We start from the raw sequence: 21,843 nt of genomic DNA, 5'->3' as shown, positions 1-21,843 counted from the left end.
ATTTTTTTTAAAAAAAGACTACAAACACATTAAATATTCCTCATAAGAGGGTGAAAGAAACAAGATGTAAACAGCCTGAATGACCTTTTATGAAATAAAGTACATTCAGCACTAATAGAACTAAGGATAGGTCATGAGGGAAATTCCTCCTGTTCCTTCCATCTTCACCATATGGATGTACTAAAAGCTTTATAAATAATTTAGCAAACTGATGGACATGTTTTTAAACACTATTAAACCCACAGTTAAAGAAGTGGCATATTGGCAGGAAGAGTGGGAGTGAAAATGGAAAGCACATGGCTTCTATCTTGTGGTTATTGTAGAAATCAGAAGGGATGGTGTAAATGCAACCCTAAATCATGGCAGGTTTGCAGGACTTCAATTTAGCTCCAAGAAACACTTAAAACAAAGCTATACATTAGGGCCACACAATTCAATTCAATTCAAAAGCAAAAATGGACTTCAATATGAGAAGACATTAAAACAGACTCCTGAAACCAGCAATGTCTTTTCCCATGCACACACATTATTCTGTGCAGGTACTACTTGATCACAGCAGAAAAATATATTTGCCTTAAGGAGCTCAAGAGATGTCCTTGGTTGTGCCTTCATATGTTATGTCAGTGAGTGAGGCACAGCACACTCAAACGACATATAACCAAAAACGCAGAACATAGAAATGTTATAAAAGCCCTGTGTCCGTCTTCTTGCTAACACAGGTAAGACTAGGAAAATGTATGAATGAATATCACCACCCACTTGAAAAGGAACACATGAGTGATGTGGTCTATTCTTTTGTTCAAATCACTCCACAATTACATACAATAACCTAACACCTAGATTTCTGCTGAAAAACTGTTTCCCATTGCCCCAAAATTCCTAAGCCCATGATGGTGAACCTATGACACACATGTGCAAGTGGTGGTATGCAGAGCCCTCTCTGTGGGCAGGTGTGCCATTGCCAGCTGCTCTTCTTGTTTCCAGTGTGCACAGGTGTGCCAGCCAGCTGGTCTTCAAGGGCACCCAAGCACCAGAAAATGGCCTGAGAAACAGACCGTTTTCCAAAAATAGCCTGAAAAACAGCCTGAAAATTGCCCCCCAAATGCCCTGAAAACAGCCCAAAAAATAGCCAAAACCGCCCAAAAAATAGGCATGTGCATGCTGGCCAGCTTGTCTTTGTGTTTCCAGTGCTCTGGCACATGCAAAGACCAGCTGGCCAGTGTGCATGTGTGTGCCAGAAAACCAGAAGACCAGCTAGTCGGGGCGTGGATGCGCTCAGGCCAGCTGGCCTTCAGGTTTTCAGTGCTCCAATGCACATGCATCCACACGCCAGAGGTGGGTTTCTGACGGGTTGGCCCAGATCTGACAAACTGGTAGTGGTGCAGCGGGAGGTTCCACCCACCTGCCCGAATGCTTCTGTGCATGTGCAGAAGTGTTGCCTGGGCACACACGCACACACAAGCAAACTGGTAGTAAACTAAATTGAAACCCACCACTGGCACACACATGCACACATGTTCCAGTTTGGGCACTTAGTGTTGAAAAGGTTCACCATCCTTCTCTTAAGCACTTGAAATTGCGTTTCTTGCAGAACTTAAAAACCATGCTTTGGAGAGCAATACGTGTATAGATAATGAGACTCTTTTTTCATATCTCCTGGATGTGCACTATAGGGGAAGGCTGTTTATAATATTGAAACCACAGCAGAGGGCGAATGTTTCCATTTGAATCATTAATGCTAAATGCTTGAATCGCCAAAATATTATTCAGTTGTAAAGGAAAGAGGGGAGGATTAATATAGTTGCATCTCTGAAGGAAAAGCAGGTTATAAATTTAAATATCTAAAAAGGACAGGCAGTTACACATACTGCTTCCTTTAAAATGCACTTGTATGTCTTCATATTCAGAATCACTTCTTGCTAAGGAATAGTATGGTAGTTACCTTATTTATAGGTTTCCTAAAATCATCCATAGGTAATCATGCTGACTAAGATCCATATCAATTGAGAAAATGTTCTTATATAGTACTTAGTTATGCTCCGAATGCAATGCTACCAAGGATAATTCAAGCACAATCCATGCGATAGACAAAGATAACTCCATGAAATCCATACTTGCCCATTCTGAGAAATTTCCTAAACTTCAGCTATCTGTTTTTTAAAGGAAAGGGGTGCCCATTCATATAAATAGTGGTGATTTTTTTTTCCTAATCATCAACAGAATATCTAAGTCATTTGTAACCTGGGAAAGATGGCTGCTATGGACAGATTGGATTTAAGACAGAGGTGGTATTTAGCAGGTTTTGACCAGTTTTGAAGACCAGTAGCAGAAATTTTGAGTAGTTTGGAGAACCGATAAATGTCTCACCCCCATCTATTCTCTGCCTCCCGAGTTTCAGCTGATTGGGAGGGAATGGGGATTTTTCAGTAACCTTCCCCTGGAGTGGGGAGGGAATGGAGATTTTACAGTATCCTTCCCCTGCCACAGCACGCCCACCAAGCCACGTTCACAGAACCGGTAGTAAAAATTTGGATCCCACCACTGGTCTAAGACAAACAGAATTATTATTCCTCATAAATGTTGAATACATGGATAAATACAGCTGTGTTCCTTTATTTTCCATGTTGAAACTTGATTAGTACATTGAGGTAAAATGTTGCATCAGAGAATTCCTTATGTTTCCTATATTTGAGAAGAAATGGTTCCCATAATAACTTTCCTTCTGTATAAGACTTTCCAAACTGTTACAATTTTTTTAAATTGCAATTTTCCTGTAATTGCAACAATGACACTAATTTACATTTCCATTTAAAAGGCATACTTTTTTGTTTAAATAGAAGTGACTGAAACAAAACAGAGTCTTATCATTAGATCCGGCTCTGTTTAAGAGCAATGTGTTTATTTCCTATAAATATCCTAATTTTGATTAATCAAGAAATCCTTAGATTAGATAAGGGACATCTCTTAATAAAGTAGTGACTTAGCCTTTATGAAAGTTATTTTCCATTATACTCTTCAGATTTTAATCTATCACTTTCTGGAAAGCCATAATCATTCAAAACAGAATAAAGTAGTGTTGTAGAAACGATAGAAGAAAACATATTTTCTTCAAACAAAAGTTTGTGTATCATACAATGAAGTCTGGAAGACTCCTTATCAGTTATTATGAGTTTTTAAAGTAACTATGAGTTTTAAAAGAGTAAAGGAACTTTGAAAAAAATAAACAGACCTTTTCTTTAGGTCTTAATTTTTAAAATAGATGTGAGCAAAGGGAAATATTTCTGAAGTCAAATTATACTTTTCAGAAGTGTAAACAAATTCTGTGAGTTCACAGGTATCATAACCATCAAAAGTATAGAAAGTGAATGCATCAGAATTACATTTTAGCTACTATATAGATTGCCTGTAACATTCAAATATGGGAGCAGTTTAAAAATTCAGACTAAGAAATTTAGAAAATGCAAGTGATTTTCAGGAATGGAGTAAAAGAAGATTTCTTGGCGATCCAAGCCACGGGTGCCACCATAGAGTACAAAGATGGCTTATTAATTGCTATTTTATTTTGTTGTTTAAATTTAATAGAATGCATCTATTAAAATATACACAGCACATCCTTGAACAGCAATTAAAGTAGTACAGCCCTTTAAAACCAGGCAACATATCCAGATCTGAAATATACCTAATGCCACCCAGTGAAATCCTCCTGCTACTACAAGTCACTAACACTTCTGTGTTTGTTTTCAGATCAGTATCTTCATGACCCACTTGTCTAACTACGGAAATGACCGACTGGGGTTATACACATTTGTCAATCTGGCCAGTTTTGTTCAAAGCTGGACCAACCTGAAGCTGCAGACACTACGTCCAATTCAGTTGGCTCACAAATATTTTGAGCTCTTTCCAGAACAGAAGGACCCACTCTGGCAGGTAACATCAATTTGATTGGACAGCATGATCCCAATATTTATTTGCAATATCGTTGCAGTGAAGACTGCTTGGGAAAAAAGAGAAAAGAGAAAATTAACAACAAAGACATTTTAATCTGTTTTGCATAGCTTGATAGATTCATTTCATTTCCTTCTCAAAAGCAGCATGTTTTTCTAAGAGCATGTTGCTTGGCAGAAAAGGAGCTGGTGGTTACATTACCTTCATTAACACCTACCTGGAGTCAGGCTCTAAAGTATCGACTCTCAGCTTGGTTGATATTAATGAGAGGAAAAAGAAGTCAAGATGAGAAAGGAAAACAGCTTTTATTTTCCTGCTTTATTGCTTTACTGCAACTTGTTTTGATGAATTGGCTGTGAGGTGAATTAACAATCAGATAAAGTAGACAATTATATTATAGAATAATTAGGCTTTAAGCACTGCATGATACTTTTTCATCAATGTGTGTGTGTGTGTGTGTGTGTGTGTGTGTTTGTGTGTATTTTCCAGCATAATTCTGGAACACCTTGAACAATTCCAACCAAACTTCCTACACAGATGACTTATCCTCTGGAGAAAAATATTGTGGGAGTAAGACACCCCTAAAAACTCCCAGGATGTGTGTTCTGTTAAGATACAGCCTGTTGTGCCTTAAAATGGCTTCTACTGTGCAGTGCAGTGGAATTGCCATGGTAAATGCTTCACAGTATTCCACAAGGGGGCTCCCTCTGTTAAGGGGTAAAAAATCCAACATTAGAAATTACTTTTGGTACAGACATTTTCCCCCTATAAATAAATACCCAGGCAGCGCCGAGTTATCAGCTAGTATTTTATAAAGAATAAGAAATAGTCTAGAAGTCATTTGACAATAAAGGAGGAACTTCACCCCTTTGTATCAAAAGGAAGAATATTGTAATGGAGTATGCATGCATAGATACAAATATGATGGGTTGACTCATCCGGTGCTCTAAGGATGGATCACCAGACCTGTCCTTCTAATGCCTAGTATTTTAATGTGTACTTAAAGGTAGTTTCCATGAGATAACTATATTACTTTTTAAAAAGAAAATATACAGCTATTTAAAAGTTCAAACAAAAATTACAATTTCAAGTACAAATTCCCAATGCTATATTAAGAGTCTAGTGAATACATATGAGGCTTTCTCCAAATAATCAAATAATGTGATTAATAAGGAAACTATGAATTCATTATGAATAAAGTGTAGTATATAAAATGCATATTTGTAAATTATGTAATATATCATTGGCATATAAAAGTTTGAGTTCAACTCATACCACTGTTATATTTAATATACTCTCCTTATGTCTAATAAATCATGACAGTGTTTCAAATGTCAAATATAAACAAGCAAAGATAAATGATATTCTTTATAAAACATCTTGAAATATAGAAATAAGTCTATTTGTAATATCTCTATTAAAAAGAGAAAAGTATCCCACCTTGATCCAATTAGAATAAATGGTACATAAATATATACTAAATGTTTTTTAAAGGTAATACATAACAATAGTTTCAAATTTCTATATTTTATCATTGTTCAGTATTATTTTAAATTATTCTGTATTATTTAATATTTAAAAAAGCAAAGCAAAACAAGACTTGCAAGCAATAGCACTGCTGGGATGAACACTCTCTTTATCTTACATAAAATTGCTACATTTTGTAGTGCAATGATTATGTTACCTGATACATTCTCTCAAGTATTTCCATGTCAGTCAAAATATACTATGATGGATTAGTAGGATACACAATACTAGATTGTTTTATGTCTCAAGACACTTGTTTTTATAAAACAATGATTGGGTGGCGTACCAGACTGAAGAAAGGAAGTGAATAAGGCAGGTTGAAATGAAAATGAAAGGAAGCAAATGATAGTGGCATCGTATTTATGCTGGGAAAGAGATTTCAAGTATAAACCACCACCACTACCACCCCAGTATGATAATAGAGAGAAATGTTTTTTTTAAACTATGGGTATAAATATGCATGTTTAGAATTCAAATCAGGAATTCATGTATCTCCGAAATAGAGTATCTGATTTTTATTCAAAAAAAAAGCAACCATTTGCTCCAAAGGACTTTCCAGCTGGATAGAATATTAAATATTTGAACATTACTTCAAACTAATCTGGTTTTTTCATTATTATTTTCAGAATCCATGTGATGACAGACGCCATCGTGATATCTGGTCTAGAGACAAAACTTGCGGCCACCTACCAAAATTTCTTGTGATTGGACCCCAGAAAACAGGTAAGAAAATTATACAGTAAAAAGACAAAAAAAACACCTCAGGAACAAAATAGTGAAACAATTTTGTATTGGATGTATGTAGCTATTTTGTAAGTCTCCTGAATTGGAAAAGCTATGCGAAACAATTTAGGCCACTTTTTAGGACTTCCAAACTACCATTGTTTTGCTAATAATATGGCTATTTTCCTATTATAGTAAAAATAATATAATGAACAATGTAAAACATTGCTAGTACAATGTAATGAATATAAATTCCTAATATTAGCAAAGTTGTAGTATAAATATATAGGAAATTTAAAAAAAAACAATTTAACTTAATTCTTTGACAATAAACCTACATAAAATTAATATATCATTCCTTAAGTTTGATTTTCTTCTTTCCTTTGAAATATATTTCTTGAAAACCGTTCTTTATTTTTTCATACTTCTTTAAATTAAATATTGCTTATTTTCTGCATTATTATATAATCCTGACTACTTTCTTTTCCTTGTAGGAACAACAGCACTCTATTTATTTCTCCTTATGCATCCCTCCATAATTAGTAATCTTCCTAACCCAAAAACCTTTGAGGAAGTTCAGTTCTTTAATGGAAACAACTATCATAAGGGAATTGATTGGTAAGAATAATAAAACAAAAGTTTTTAGCATATACTGAAACTCAGAGGACTCCTTATAGAAATATTTGTGATACCTTAACAATTTTCAGATGAATTTTCTGGGCACAGTATATATATAGTATCAGTTACCAATTAGGTCACACTGATGAGATTTTTTATCTGTATGATTTTTTTTATTTGTCATTATAATACCAATATTTGTATTCTTTACAATCAAATGCCCTTTGGAAAAGAGCTGGATAACTTGTTTTGTTTGTTATTCATCTCTTTCTATTTGTTTTTAATTAGGTGTTCTAAATGCCACATAAATAACAATAATAAAGAAAAGAAGTTGTAGGTTGAAAATATTTAAGAAAAGAAAGTAAAATTAATCAGAATTATCATAAAGCTTCTATATTTAGAATATACTTGTCTGATCTTCTGCCCCATTTCAAAAATATTATCATGTAGCTGAGGAAAATAGCAGGACCAGGCAACTAACATTATTACAGTGTTGATTTTTTAAAAAAATTTACATGACAAGATGTTAAAGGGGATAATGAAAAGGGCTATTCTAAAGATGCTATTTGCAGTATATATGGGTTCTGAGAAGTAAATCCCAATCAATCCATTAAATGCATCAATAAATGTATTAGAAAGACAGAAACAGCTTCAAAGAACAGCTGGGCAAGAAAACTGAAAATGAGAATCTAAAATAATGCAAATATTTCACTATTTATAATAGAACTGGTATGGAACTTTGAAGAAAGATACTTGCACAATTCCATGGTTCTATTTAAAATGGCATAACATACTGTAAATAATATACAGAAAATGGCAATCAGCATGCTCAAAGGCTTAGAACAGCACCTTTTAGTAGCCATGTGCTGAAAGCACACAATCCCCCCACCTGTGCCCAGTCCCCCACACATGTGTGTTTGACCCCCCTCACACTTCCACCTCCCCTTGTGCATGTGCGCACAACCCCCAACATGCTCCCTCACTCCATTCATGCGCATGTGCCCTCCAAACATGTGCACATGACCCTCTGTGCACACCCCATCCCCCCTGCACATGCGCACGCAATGCCCACACATGCAACCCACCCCCACACATGCGCACATGTCTTCCACATGCACCCCATGCATGCACAGCAGAGACCTGAAAATGAGCTGGCCGGCAGGAGGTGTGCACGCATATGCAGTGGAGGTGGAACGATGGCTCGCGTGCCCGCAGAGAGGGCTCTTCATGCCACCTGTGGCACTTGTGCCGTAGGTTTGCCATCATGGGCCTAGAACTAGTCCAATACGTAAAATGTGACTAGTCTGGAGCCTTTTAATTTAGAATAAGGAGAGAGAAATTGTACAATGTACTCTGCTTTAATAAGGACTTCTCCTCCTCAAAATAATAGCACCTGAGATCATACAATTAATTACATTTACTTTCACTTAGATACATTATATCCCTTATCTATGTTTTCAAAAGTTTATTTTAGCAAGGTGGTGTTTTTTTTTAACCCTCATCGTTGCTGATTTTGTAATTTTACTTGCAGGTATATGAATTTTTTCCCTACCCCTTTAAATATCACTGCTGATATTTTGTTTGAGAAAAGTGCCAGCTATTTCCATTCTGAAGATGCTCCAAAACGTGCAGCGTCCTTGATACCCAAAGCAAAAATCATCACCATCCTCATTGATCCATCCGACAGAGCCTATTCATGGTATCAGGTAAGATTCTCTGAATGAACAAACTGAGTTCGCAATTATGAGAAATTAGACAAAAGCCATCACTTTTACAGCAAGCTAACTAGTTATAGTGCTTTATTTAATGTAATAAATTACACAGGGGAAGCAAATAGGTGAAGCTTTTTTTTCTGCTGTCATTGTTACCAGAAGCCCCTTGGAAGAAACCATTAGCAATGGGGTCTCCAACCTCCAAGCTGGCTGAGGAATCCTGGGAGTTGAAGTCCACAAGCCTTAAAGTTACCAAGGTTGGATACCCCTGCCCTATATCACTGCAACAAAATGTTGCACAGTTCTATCCCCACAAGCCAAGCTTTGGTTGCAACCTCCTGCTCTATTGCGGTATTAATGTATAATACCAGTGAACCTCAGATGATGAAATTTGAGTTTAATTGATGGCGACAGTCTTAAATCTACAAGCCTGCGCAATTCCCAGTTCTTTCATTTTTTAAATCCTGCTCACTTAGTGCCCATATTACTGAGGATAATGACTTCTATTGAGGCACTGTGCGATAATCAGTTATCGCTATCTAATTAAAACGGCATTATTTAAAACTTATAAAGCCTTAAGAAAACCGTTCTGTGATTTCCCTTATGTGTGACTGCACAATCTTCATAGAACTGTAGAGATGGCAGGGACCACAAGAATCATTTCATGCAATCTTTTGCAAGGAAAACAAGAAGGATAGTAAGAAAAAATATTGATTTCTCAGGAGGACACATAGCAGAACTCTAAAAATACCTTTAACGCATAATTACGTCTTATATCTCTAGAGAAAGAAGCACGAAAGAGAGGTTCACTCAGAGGTCTTAAAGTTAATGGGGTTTTTTACACAAAATGGAATTTTTAAAGAGAACATTTGAAACATAAGACTTTAAAAGTCAAAAGCAGCATTTTATATTCACCTTGTAACTGAATAACAGTAGGTACTACAGAACAAGTGTAAATGCTATAAAATGCTAGGCAAAACCTCACAATATACTTTTTATCATCATAATGTTGCAGAAAAAAATAAGTCTCTTGGGTATCTAAAAACTGACCATTTATGATAGGATCATTTTTGTGGTACATATACTCTAACAAACCTATTCGTGTTCCAGGTACTGCAAGATATTTTATTAGATTTCATTAGAGGGTCCAAGTGGAAAATCAACTACATGTCAGGCTTGGAAGCCATCTTTGAATTAAGCCTCAGGCCTGCCACAAATTCAAACGTATTCTCCTGTGAGAAACTGGGAGGAAGAATTGTAAGGAGCATAGTAGATATGTAGCCAAAATAACATTCCTTCTCAGGGTCAAAGTCGTTTTGTCCCTGCACCTGAACTGACATGGATGACAGGAATCTTCCTTTGTGACAGTGGCTGGTTGGGCCATGTGGTGGACATGTGGGTGCTGGGCAGTGGTGGGTTCCTGCCAGTCCTAACCTCTTCTATAGAAGAGGTTCCACAAATCCACAGTGCCGTTTAGAACCGGTTCCAGCTCCCTCCCTCCACACATCATCAAGATGAAGAGCGAGAGGAAGAATTCTGGGAGTTGAAGTCCACAAGTCTTAAAGCTGTCAAGTTTGAAGACCCCTGGTGTTTTTTCTCTAAAGGGTTAGGGGTGCAAGGGTCTTGTCACTTGACAGCTTTAAGACTTGCGTGCTGCAAATGCCAGAGTTTCTGAACCAACATTTTAGTTGCTAAGCAAGAGCATTGTTAAGTGAGTTTTACCACATTTTACGAGTTGGCCGCTCCCACCCAGTCACATAGTTGGCAAGCCACTCCCACCTGGTGACTTGATCAGCAAGCCACTCCCACACCTACAGAAGATGTTCTAAAAAAAATTGAAACCCACCACTGGTGCTGGGGCAGGGTCTTCAACTTTCAACTGGGTGGGGAAAATCTGGAAGCTTTCAGATTCGAGTTTTCCAGATGTGCCAATATGGCTTCTTTAATAAATTTGAACTTTGAGGAATTGCTAGCCTCGGATTCTTTTATTTATTTATTTATTTTTTGTTCTCTATATACAATTATAGGTATACATTCAGGTAGTTATTATTCTTTTTTTACATTCATGGTTCTTATACATTTAACATTCCATTTATAGTATTATAATATTCCATTTGGGTTGCTTTGTTTACCATCCCCTGACACCACCTTCTTCTCCCTTTCTTTTCTCCCGCCTCTACTTACTTACTTTCTCCTTTCCCTTCCTTCTTCCCAGTGGTGGGTTTCAAAAATTGTTCGAACCTACTCTGTGGGTGTGGCCTCCTTTGTGAGAGTGGCTTGCCATCCATGTGACCGGATGGGAGGGGCTTGCCGCACATGTGACCGGATATGAAGATGCCGACGACACTTGTCATAACCACCTTAAATTACCTCACACACAGCACTGGCATGCATAAAAATATGATGTATACTTGTTTTTTTAAAAGGCATCTTTGGTTTGCGTTAAAACAACTTCAACACACGCAATGTTCTGATTGCACCACAAATGCAGTAGTCATCCTTACCTTTCACAGAGGCACTGAGTTTTATAAATATGAGCAGGATAGTGCAGAATAATCATATCCAAGGACCAGTGGTGGGTTTCAAAAAATTTTGGAACCTCTTCTGTAGGTGTGGCCTGCTTTCCGGGTCCACTGGTGGAACCTCTTCTAACCGGTTCGGTAGATTTGATGAACCGGTTCTACCGAATAGGTGCGAACTGGTAGGAACCCACCCCTGCTTCTTCCCTTACCTCTCCCCTCCTCCTCTCTTCCTCTTCCCCTTTCATCTTCCTCTCCTCCTCTCTATCTTCCTTCCTTTCTCTTCCTCTCATCTCCTCTCTTCCTTTCTCTCCCTCCTTCCCTCCTCTACTTTCTTCTTTCCTTGTCTCCTTTCCCTTCCTTCTTCCCTTACCTCTCCCCTACTTCTCTGTATCCCTTCCCCTTCCTCTCCTTAGCCTCGGATTCTTATTGAGGATCGTATTTGGAACCCTGACACTAGACGTGATAACGGGGACTGGTAAAAATTATTAGAAAACTCTCAGCTATCTATCTTGTGGTCATTTAACTCTGGATTTTTCCCAATTAGCATCAGCGTTCTCATGAGGACTCTACTGCTCTCAAGTTCAATTTCTATGAAGTAATTGCTTCAAATGATGGGGCACCATCTGAACTAAAGGGCTTACAGAAGAAATGTTTGATTCCTGGCTGGTATGCTGTCCACATAGAAAGATGGCTAAAATATTTCCCCTCTTCCCAGGTATTTGCCTTTTCACCTATAATTTTCTGTGATAAATGTCCATCATTATTTTATAACTTCTGTAATATTTAACATGTTTAATAATGGATTGTAAGATGTTTAACAGTGAACTGATAAACCTCTGGTTTTTTTTTTCCTTAAAACACAAAGCACTTTAGAGACAGAAATTAATGTATGTCCTAAAATGTAGAATTACTTTCAGAAGAATTGAGATCTCCTTACCAATTAAATGCTGGATATTTATACTGAGGAAATTAGAACAATTTTTTGTGAATAAATCTAAAGGTTTGCAGGGAAGAGACTTAATTAAGTATTAGATTTCAGCCATAATCCAAAGTTTCCGAGTAGGTAATTTTATGCTAACCAGTCTCATTACTACTGAGAAATAAAAGAAGTCTGCATCAGTGGTGATGGAAGATAAAGAAGACATGCAATAACATGAACCATTCAGTGAACTTCAAAGAAGAATATTGCATATCTAATTTCTAGCATTAATATCTCTTGCTTGGAAAGCATTTTCACCAGTAAATTTATCTTGAATTTGGAAGATTCCCAGGCAAACCAAGACAACTTGACATATCAGTGGTGGTAGAAGAGGGTTCGGTTTACTATTTTTTGCATTTTAGAACCATCATAGAGAAAGTAAGTCCTAAATGAAATTAATGACTTCAGACCAATTGAACTCAATCAACAATTGTGTGTGACATATAGATTCTGTTCTGACCGTCCCCCTCTTCACAAACCAAAGCATGCCGACTCAAAGATACTTCAAGGATTTATTAACACCAGACTAGCCCTTGGCAGCAATCCAGCACAGACTAGACGTTGGCAGCAATCCAGCCTGCCAAGCTAGCCACAAGAGTTCTCCAGCTCTAGTGAATACGTTGACTCCTGAAACGAGCGTGTGAACAATCATTCCTTTTATAGTCTTGAGAAGAGCCTAATTACCACCGGCTAAGTGCAATTATCTCCTGTAACTGCATAACTGTTCTTTACGTCTATTAGCTCTCCATTGCCGGGCATCCAGGACCAACTCGCTTGTCTCCTCCCCACTGCTCCAATGCATGACGTCAGGATCACACTCCCTTGTCTCCTCTTCACTAGTCCAAGGCTCAGGCACCTCCTGGTGGCCAACCAGCCTCTCTGCGCCCTGCTTGGAGTCGGAACCCTGTCCAAGGTCCTCCACATCCTCCAGAACCAACTCATAGGGCCCCTCGCTGTCGGAGTCTGGTGGCAGCTCCAACGGCTCCTGCTGGGCCACAACAAGATTCTATCTCGTTGAAGTGTTTTTTATCAGGGCAGCCTGGTCTACCCAATTATCGGATGGAGCATACTGCTTCTATTTTCATCTTTCAGCACCAATCCAGGAGACTTCACAGGCAGTTGCTTTCGCCACAAACTATTTTTGTGTTAAAATTATGTTCTATCTGGTTTCTTTAAGGCTGATCCTTGATCTTCCATTTGTGGTACATGAACTCAAGTAAAGACCTGCACAATTGTCACTTTGTCATGTCAGCAGCCAGATCAGTTGGCTGGCTAATTTTAGACTTATTTCATTTCCGATAATAAACTTGCTTAAACTTTGTCACAAAAGTAAAGGAATCTAGATTATATTGTGTGTGTGTGCGTGCGCGCGCGCATGCCCACCTGTTCATATCTACTGCCCTTTTTGTACAGCAAACATGTGCAAAACTGATAGCCATTCAGACAGACCTAACTTCAACTGGCATAAAAGCCTTCACTCTCTACTTATGACAAGCTTAATTTTTATAATACTGTTTTAACTGAGAAATTTTGAAGTGTGGGCAATTGACTTCAGGGATTTTAAGAGGAAAGTCTTATTGATTACCGGTAGAACTCATAATTTTATCACTGCTTTCAATCAGCGAAGTGACTTTTCAGACTGAAATCCCTAAAGCAATTGGATAATCAACCTTCCCAGTTCTGCTTCTGAGCTCAGGCTAAGTTGTCAGTATCTGCTTCATCTATCACTGATTCTATTTCTGATTCCATTTACTGAAATTATTTCACAAACTATGTGGAACAAATCTGAAATTGGCTTTATCCAGAGCTGTCTAGAGCAGTGTTTTTCAAACTTGGCAACTTGAAGATGTCTGGACTTCAACTGCCAGAATTCCCCAGCCAGCATTCGCTGGCTGGGGAATTCTGGGACTTGAAGTCCAGACATCTTCAAGTTGCTAAGGTTGAGAAACACTGGTCTAGAGTATACATTATGTCTCATGGTTTAAATAAGTATTATTTTATGTATTTATTCTTAAAGGCATATTCAAAAGTTCAGTGTACTGTTTCTGGACTTATTTGGGAAATTCTATTTATTTCAGAAATGTTAATCTCAGAGCAAGAAATTTTAATGTTCTTAGTTTAAGTCTATGCCATTAGGCGTAGCTTCCTTTTTCAAGGAAGGTTAATAAATGCAAACGTTTTCCTATTGCAACTTGGTGTCAGCGACTATCTTAAGATTGACCTATTTGCTCCTTCTTTTAAAGTTAGAACATGGAATTATCTTCCTGGTATTTAAGAAATGGGATGCGGTGGCTCAGTGGCTAAGAACTTGTTGATCAGAAAAGTCAGTAGTTCCGCAGTTCGAATCCCTAGCTCTGCGTAATAGAGTGAGCTCCCATTACTTGTCCCAGCTTCTGCCAACCTAGCAGTTCGAAAGTAGGTAAAATGCAAGTAGAAAAATAGGGACCACCTTTGGTGGAAAAGTAACAGCATTCCATGCCCCTTGGTGTTTAGTCATGCCAGCCACATGACCACAGAGACGTTTTCGGGCAGCACTGGTCCTTCAGCTTTGAAACAAGCATGAGCACCACCCCCAAGTGTCAGGAACAACTAGCACATATGTGCGAGGGCAACTTTTACCTTTACCTATTTAATAAATGAAGCACAATGACCAGTGGTACTCCTACTCCAGCTTGATCACCATGATTATGCTCAATTAATGGCATGGGAAAAACCAAATTTGACAAAGTCATCCAAAGCAATCCTAATGAATCACAACAGATGTGTTTGTCTTGCTATGCCAAGGAAAATGAGAGAATCCCAACTTTTTTCTAAATGCATAAATCATGCTGCAATTTCATAAGTCCTTTGAGTTTTATATTTAAATAAACAATTAGTGCTATCTCTACAGTTGTTAATTATTGATGGACAGCAATTAAGAAGTGATCCAGCAGCCACCATGGATGGAGTTCAGAAGTTTCTGAGCGTTGCTCCTCATTATAATTATTCCGATGCATTAACGTGAGTTGAATTTCTTCTTATACATCTTTATTTTGCATTAGTATCATGTTACTGGTTGTGGTAGTAGTTTACTCTTTTTAAAAAAGCCTGTTAATACACTGCAAATATAGAGAGCTGAGGTGGCGCAGTGGTTAAATGCAGCACTGCAGGCTACTTCAGCTGACTGCAGTTCGGCTGTTCAAATCCCACTAGGCTCAAGGTTGACTCAGCCTTCCATCCTTCCGAGGTGGGTAAAATGAGGACTCAGATTGTTGTTGGGGGCAATATGCTGACTCTGTAAACCGCTTAGAGAGGGCTGAAAGCTCTATGAAGCAGTATATAAATCTAACTATTGCTATTGCTATATGGGTTCACCAACAAATGCGCGCACGACAAAAGCGCGCCGACAAAAGCGTGCCTTCAACAAACAACGCGAAAACAACGTAATAACCCTAACCCTAAATCTAACTCTAAACCTAACCCTGAACCTAACCCTAACCCTAACCCTTACCTTAACCCTAATCGCGCTTTTGTGGTTGCGATTTTGACGTCACGGTTTTCTCGCCGCGATTTTGTCGGCGCGCTTTTGTCATGCGCGCATTTGGCGGGTCACGCAAATATGAAGATAAGGGGCTGCCTAGCTGTGATCGTTTTTTTTTTGTAACATATTCACATTTTTCTTATTTCAAATGGCTATAGAAATGGACACTGAAATTAGAAACAATATACAGCTGTTGTTATCTGCCTAAAGAAAAAAAAAACTACTTTCTAACAGCTAATATTCCAACTTATATAACGTGACCAAAGGATTCTATAGGGCATAATAAACAAGCTCCTTTTAATAACTTCATAGTGTGTTAGCCCAATGCCTAGTGAAATATATAAACGATCCTAAATGGTAGTGAATTCCATCTACATTCTTCAAAAAAAAAAGTCTACCAAAGAAATAATTATTGCCAATTAAACATTTTGTTCCAAATATATTTCTTGGAAACAAATATATTGTTTGCAATATAATCCTACAGCTTCATTTCTTTTCTGGTGCACAGCAAGCAATACTATTTCTCCTCTTGGGAAATTACTGAAAACCAGCAAAAGGCCTTTGCTATGCACAAAGAAGATTGGGAAATCCAAGCTGGATGTGAACTCCTCTCAACATATTCATTTAATCAATGATTTATTTAGTTTTAATTGATACCACTACTAAAGACTATTTGGGCGGTGAGGATTAATGCAGTAATAGACTGAGTTGGAAAAGTAATTTCTCTTTTGTCTAAAATGTGCTGTCGTGAGTGTATATATATAGGAATATTGCTATTATTGGAAAAAGCCCAAGGCAAAAAAGAAAAAAAATGTGGGAGCAAGCTCATTATTGCTATACTCCAACCAATAACTCATTGGCCTTCCAAGGCATCTGCCAAATTTAATTAAATTTCTCAGTGTTTTTTACAGCTGCCTTTTCACTCTTCTAAGTATGTCACAGGTCCCACAACAATATATTCAATAGCAGGAACTGCCTCTGGTTTATTCCCTAATGTGCATTCTGAAATCCACTGAAATGTATCCATCCCCAACTTTGAAAAGTAAATTAACCACTCTCTGCCAAGACCATTTCCTGCAATAAATAGCTTGGTGTGGGCTCTTCTTGTCCTCTTCCTATCCCAAGGTGGCGCAGTGGTTAAATGCAGCACTGCAGGCTGCTTCAGCTGACTGCAGTTCTGCAGTTCGGCTGTTCAAATCTCACCGGCTCAGGGTTGACACAGCCTTCCATCCTTCCCCCAACAACAATCCGAAGACCCGGATTGTTGTTGGGGGCAATATGCTGACTCTGTAAACCGCTTAGAGAGGGCTGAAAGCCCTATGAAGCGGTATATAAGTCTAACTGCTATTGTTATTGCTATCCCCACTTTTACCTGTGCAATATTTTAGGTTTGATCCTCAGAAAGGATTTTGGTGCCAGCTGCTGGACGGAGGAAAAATAAAATGTTTGGGGAAAAGTAAAGGCCGAAAATACCCTCCGATGGATCAAGAGGTATTATTTTAATTGAAACATTATTGTTATCTACTGTAATAACTTAGTAAGGCCTGAAAAGGGGGAAATTGTTACTATGGCTCTGTGTGCACGCACACGTATCGTAATCATTGAAAAGAGGTGTGTGGGAGTGCAAAATGCAGTATCTGAAAAAGATACTGAAAAAAGATTTATTCTGTTTAAAGAGGTGCACGGCTCAGGCCTTCATGCATTCGGAAGCATCTTTGCAAGTAATTTTCAAAAGATGTCCAACCCTAACAGTAACTATATCATCACTGGAAGCAGCATGAACTCCACATTTTGGAAGAGCACTTGACAAGGAGCCTTCTTTTTTCTTCTCTTTTTATTATTTTTTTAAAATATATTTTTATTCTTTTTAAACGAAACAACACATACAAAACAAAGCAAGAGAAGAACAAAGAACAACTTTCCTCCATTTCATCAAGCATGTCGTTTGGTTAAAAGTTTTTGTGCACCAATTCTTAAGTTTAGGATTAACATCACTGGTTTACATTAAACATAACTGGATATTTCGCTGTCATTGAGCATTATGTGTTCAAATTACCATTAATATTCTTTCATTTGTAACAATCCTTGTTTCTTTAAATTCATAATTATCTATCAAATAACAACAAGTCTTTAAAGTATTATAGTATCACCTATCTCCAAGGAGAAAAAGCGAAGATTAGAACAAAGTATTCCCATTAATTTATAATATACATTCATATTTTCAATTGACCATAATATCACCAATCATCCAGAGTTCCAACAATAATTTTCCATTATTAATTATTAATCCAACTTCTCTTTTTATTATTGATGCTCTACTTTCATTTGTATTTTTCCTTCAGATGTAATCTGTACAGTCATCACAGAGCATTTGTATTCGTAATTATTAGTTTGTAAAAAATTGAAAAGATCTCAGGTAAAAATATAAACATGGACATGAACGAAAGAAATACAAATAAATGGGGAGGGAAGGCACGCTGGTGCGCTTATGCACGCCCCCTTTACGGACGTCTTAGGAATGGGATGAGGTCCACAATAGACAGTTTAAGGTTGTGAGGGTTGTGAGGATGTAACAACAGAGTCAGGTAGAGCATTCCAGGTATTGACCACTCTGTGGATGAAGTCGTATTTTCTGCAATCACCATTGCTCATTCTTGCTCTTTTCATTGCTCAACTGGACAAATAAAGGCCATGAGGCCAAGAGGATTTGAAGGCTGGGAATCGCTTCTCCCACCTGAAGAAGCTTCTTGTGGAAGTCTAGGATACCTGATCTGACCCCCTTCCTCCATTCAGGAACGAAAGCCGAAACCAACATAAATGAGAAGGTTTCTTTTAATCAGTCAAGACTCTCGTTGGCTGCAAGCCACATAAACAAAGAGATAAACACTCTGGCAGCAAGTCCTACAAAACTTGGCAGCAATGCAAACAAACTCTGGCAGCAATCCAGCCTGCCAAGTTTGTTTCTTGTTAGTCCTTAACATTGACTTCTGCAGAAAGGCGTGGCACAAGCAGTCTCTTTTATAATCAGGAGAGGATCTTAATGAGCATCAGCTGAGCGTAACCACCTCTTGTAATTAGGCCATTGTTCTTGACGCTGAGTAGCCCTTCGACAGCATGCATCCCGGAACAACTCACAGGTGTTTTCTGGATCACTCACTCTTGTCTCCTCCCCACTGATCCAAGGCTCAGACGCCACCTGGTGGCCAACCAGTCTCTCCTCGCCCTGCTCGGAGTCGGAACCCTGTCTAGGGTCCTCTACCTCCTCCAGGGCTGACTCATAAGACCCCTCGCTGTCGGAGTATGGCGGCAGCTCCAACGACTCCTGCCGAGCCACAATAGATACCCAACTTTTAATGTTGCTCCTGATTAGTGTTATTTTTATTGTGAATATGTGACACCAATTATTCTTTTCATACTTAATTTACCACAAATACAAACCCAAAATAATTATTTGAACAAATGGTAATGTTTGTTCCCAGATAACCTCCTTTTTCAATACATTGTATGGAATCAGATGTTGATATAACATACATACATACTCACGTATAAACCCAGCCTTGAATTTTTAATGCAAATACTATGAAAAATGCACCACCATGGATAAGCTGTATTTTTCATGGCATTTGCATTAAAAAATTAAGGGTAGTCTTATTCATGGATAGGTTTATATGTGAGTATATATTTAAAATACTGGTACTTTAAAAAAAGTCATGGCTAAGCCCATCTGCAGATAAGCCACATCCAATTTTGGGGTGCATTGTGGCACCCAAAATTCTTGGCTTGTCCACAAGTGTATGCGGTAATAGATCAGTGTATACCATTGTACACCTGTTAGAAAGCATGTTAGATTTTGACACCAATAGCCAAACTGAGTTTTCTTTTTTTCCTGCTTTTTGCTTGGCATGATACGATTTCTTCCTATTTGCTCAATATCCTAGAGATTATAGAGGTATACCATTATTTAATACAAAAAAAAAAGATTAGATATTCCCATCTTCTGAAGCACACGGTTATGCAAGATAAATTATTTGTGAGCTTTATATCCTGCTTTTGCTCCTAAAAATTCTAAACAATGCACAGAGAGTTCAGAATTATTTGTGTTGCAATAAGAACCTAGAATAAGATTGGGTTTATACTGAATGTTCATGTCTGAGTATGAATTTAAACTTGAGTCTCCCTACTCTTAATCCAATACTTCAAACATTACAATCACACTTGTTTTTATATTCAGTTGGTCTATAAGTTCAGATAATTAATCTGTGATCAATTTATCGTTAATTCAAAATTTTATGAATAGTTAAATACATGTATTTCTTAAACTTTGTGAACCTTATGCATAACTTGGAATTATCTTTTATGTCATGGGATGTTTTACAGAAATGAAACATGTAACTAAAACATTGTTAACTATCTGAAAGTTTATTTCCCCCACCCTGCCTTATTCTCAGTCTAGGGCATTCCTTTCAAATTACTACAGAGATCACAACGTGGAACTGTCCAAATTGTTACACAGACTGGGACAACCTTTGCCATCCTGGCTAAGACAAGAGCTCCAGAAACTAAGATAGCACAGAACACAAGTGAAACCACTTTGATCACTTCCTGGTTCACTCTCAGCTATCAATGGAAGATATCATGATGTTAAGGATATTTTTTTTAAAAAGAAAAAAAAGCTGCACCAAAAACAAGCAAATAAAACAATCAGAGCTTTGAAGTATTATCCTTTATCCATTATGGGGTTCACATATATTCTGCATACCCTGAAACTGTACATATATGACTATATGACCTAGAGTTATCACCATATATGGCAAATTACAGTCTGACAGGACGAAGAACGGATGCATCTCACCGTGGATTGCAAGGTTTGTTAAAAAAAATTTTTTTTGATAACTTCACTTTTAATTAGTAGTTTATTCCCCAAAGCAGTGGTGGGTTTCAAAAATTGTTCGAACCTACTCTGTGGGTGTGGCCTCCTTTGTGGGAGTGACTTGCCACCCATGTGACCGGGTGGGAGTGGCTTGCCGCCCATGTGGCCGGATATGAAGATGCTGACGACACTTGTCAGAACCACCTTAAATTACCTCATACACAGCACTGGCATGCATAAGAATATGATCTAAACTTGTTTTTTAAAAGGCATCTTTGGTTTGCGTTAAAACAACTTCAACACACGTAATGTTCTGATTGCACCACAAACGCATTATATTGTGTGGCTTTCCTCTTCCAGAATCTCTACTGAAAATTATTTGGGTTGCTAATCCTTGTACCTCCCTTTCTTTCTTGATTGCCTCAAACTCACATAATTTCACACAATCTTTGCAAGCGAGAATATCTTGCTCTTCTCCTAAAAATCTTCACCACCTTAGAACTTTTAAGCAACAATTCAACTGTTTAAAAATGTTAGGGAAAACTTTTGTCTCATAGAGCATAGAGTACTTATTCTGCAGGGGGGGGGGAGTAAATTATCTTACCTTTAGCACTTTTATGGAATTATGAGTTCAGGGATTCTGTGAAGGAGAGGAAATCATAGTAATTAATTGGAATTAACTGAATGACCATTTCTAACATCAAAATGCTGTCGAATGAAATGATTATTACCTTAAAAAAATTTTAAATGTGGTTTTTTTTTCTTCCTGCATCCAGTGCATCCTTCCCATGCAGTTTCAAAAATGTGGATTCCAGGACTTGACGTTTCCCAGTGTTACTTCATCTGCAATGACGAATAAAGATTCGCAAGTGGCTACAATTCTCCTATCTGCAGAAGCTGGATTTTGTAAACCTAGACCCAGAGACAGAAAATATAGTCTTCCCACTGGAAACTTAATTCTGATACTTTCACATTAACTGCCTTGAAATGGATTATTTTGTATCTAACCAATGCAAATCCCAATTCTCTCCACATATATTTGATGCTGAAACTACAGGAGATATAATTTGTCCACTTCTTGATTTATTTTATTTATTTGTTTAGGGGATGGCATCAAACTTGTGCCTCACTTTCTTTCGCCTTCGCACTTCTATAGAATAAACACTTCTACTGCACTATTCTGAGGGGGTTTCCATCATTTCACAGGATTTCTAAATATTTGATTGAAAGTGTATATTATTTCTCCAATCCCAAGTGTTCTTTCTTTTTATATGTCAATTTCTCCACTGGCACCAGGGCTGGGATTCTACCGGTTTGCACCAGTTCTGACCTCGCTTCACCCACATAACACCTATCCTCCGCGAGCTGCGCTGGCTACCTGTCAATCTCCGAATACGCTTCAAGGTGCTACTTGCCACCTATAAAGC

The 21,843-nt window shown here is 37.8% G+C and overlaps 1 protein-coding gene across 1 annotated transcript in view; it reads left to right on the top strand.

Moving 5' to 3' along the window:
- NDST4 (N-deacetylase and N-sulfotransferase 4) overlaps window positions 1-21,619 on the top strand; it is a 144,187-nt gene extending 122,568 nt beyond the window's left edge. Inside the window, exons 7-15 of the mRNA XM_087724695.1 lie at window positions 3,745-3,927; window positions 6,099-6,195; window positions 6,690-6,813; window positions 8,345-8,519; window positions 11,592-11,762; window positions 14,917-15,026; window positions 16,935-17,037; window positions 19,995-20,411; window positions 21,193-21,619. Coding sequence (XP_087580821.1) covers window positions 3,745-3,927; window positions 6,099-6,195; window positions 6,690-6,813; window positions 8,345-8,519; window positions 11,592-11,762; window positions 14,917-15,026; window positions 16,935-17,037; window positions 19,995-20,114 — 1,083 coding nt within the window. The 3' untranslated portion in view covers window positions 20,115-20,411; window positions 21,193-21,619. The remainder of the gene's footprint in view (window positions 1-3,744; window positions 3,928-6,098; window positions 6,196-6,689; window positions 6,814-8,344; window positions 8,520-11,591; window positions 11,763-14,916; window positions 15,027-16,934; window positions 17,038-19,994; window positions 20,412-21,192) is intronic.
- The last annotated feature ends 224 nt before the right edge of the window (window positions 21,620-21,843 follow it).

Source organism: Thamnophis sirtalis, unplaced genomic scaffold (assembly GCF_051295495.1).
Source record: "Thamnophis sirtalis isolate CommonGarterSnake01/CBP01778 unplaced genomic scaffold, rThaSir2_p1.2 scaffold_10, whole genome shotgun sequence".
NCBI classification, from domain to species: Eukaryota; Metazoa; Chordata; class Lepidosauria; order Squamata; family Natricidae; genus Thamnophis; species Thamnophis sirtalis.
Note: the sequence above shows the minus strand (reverse complement) of the source record. Positions and strands in the feature narration are given on the sequence as shown.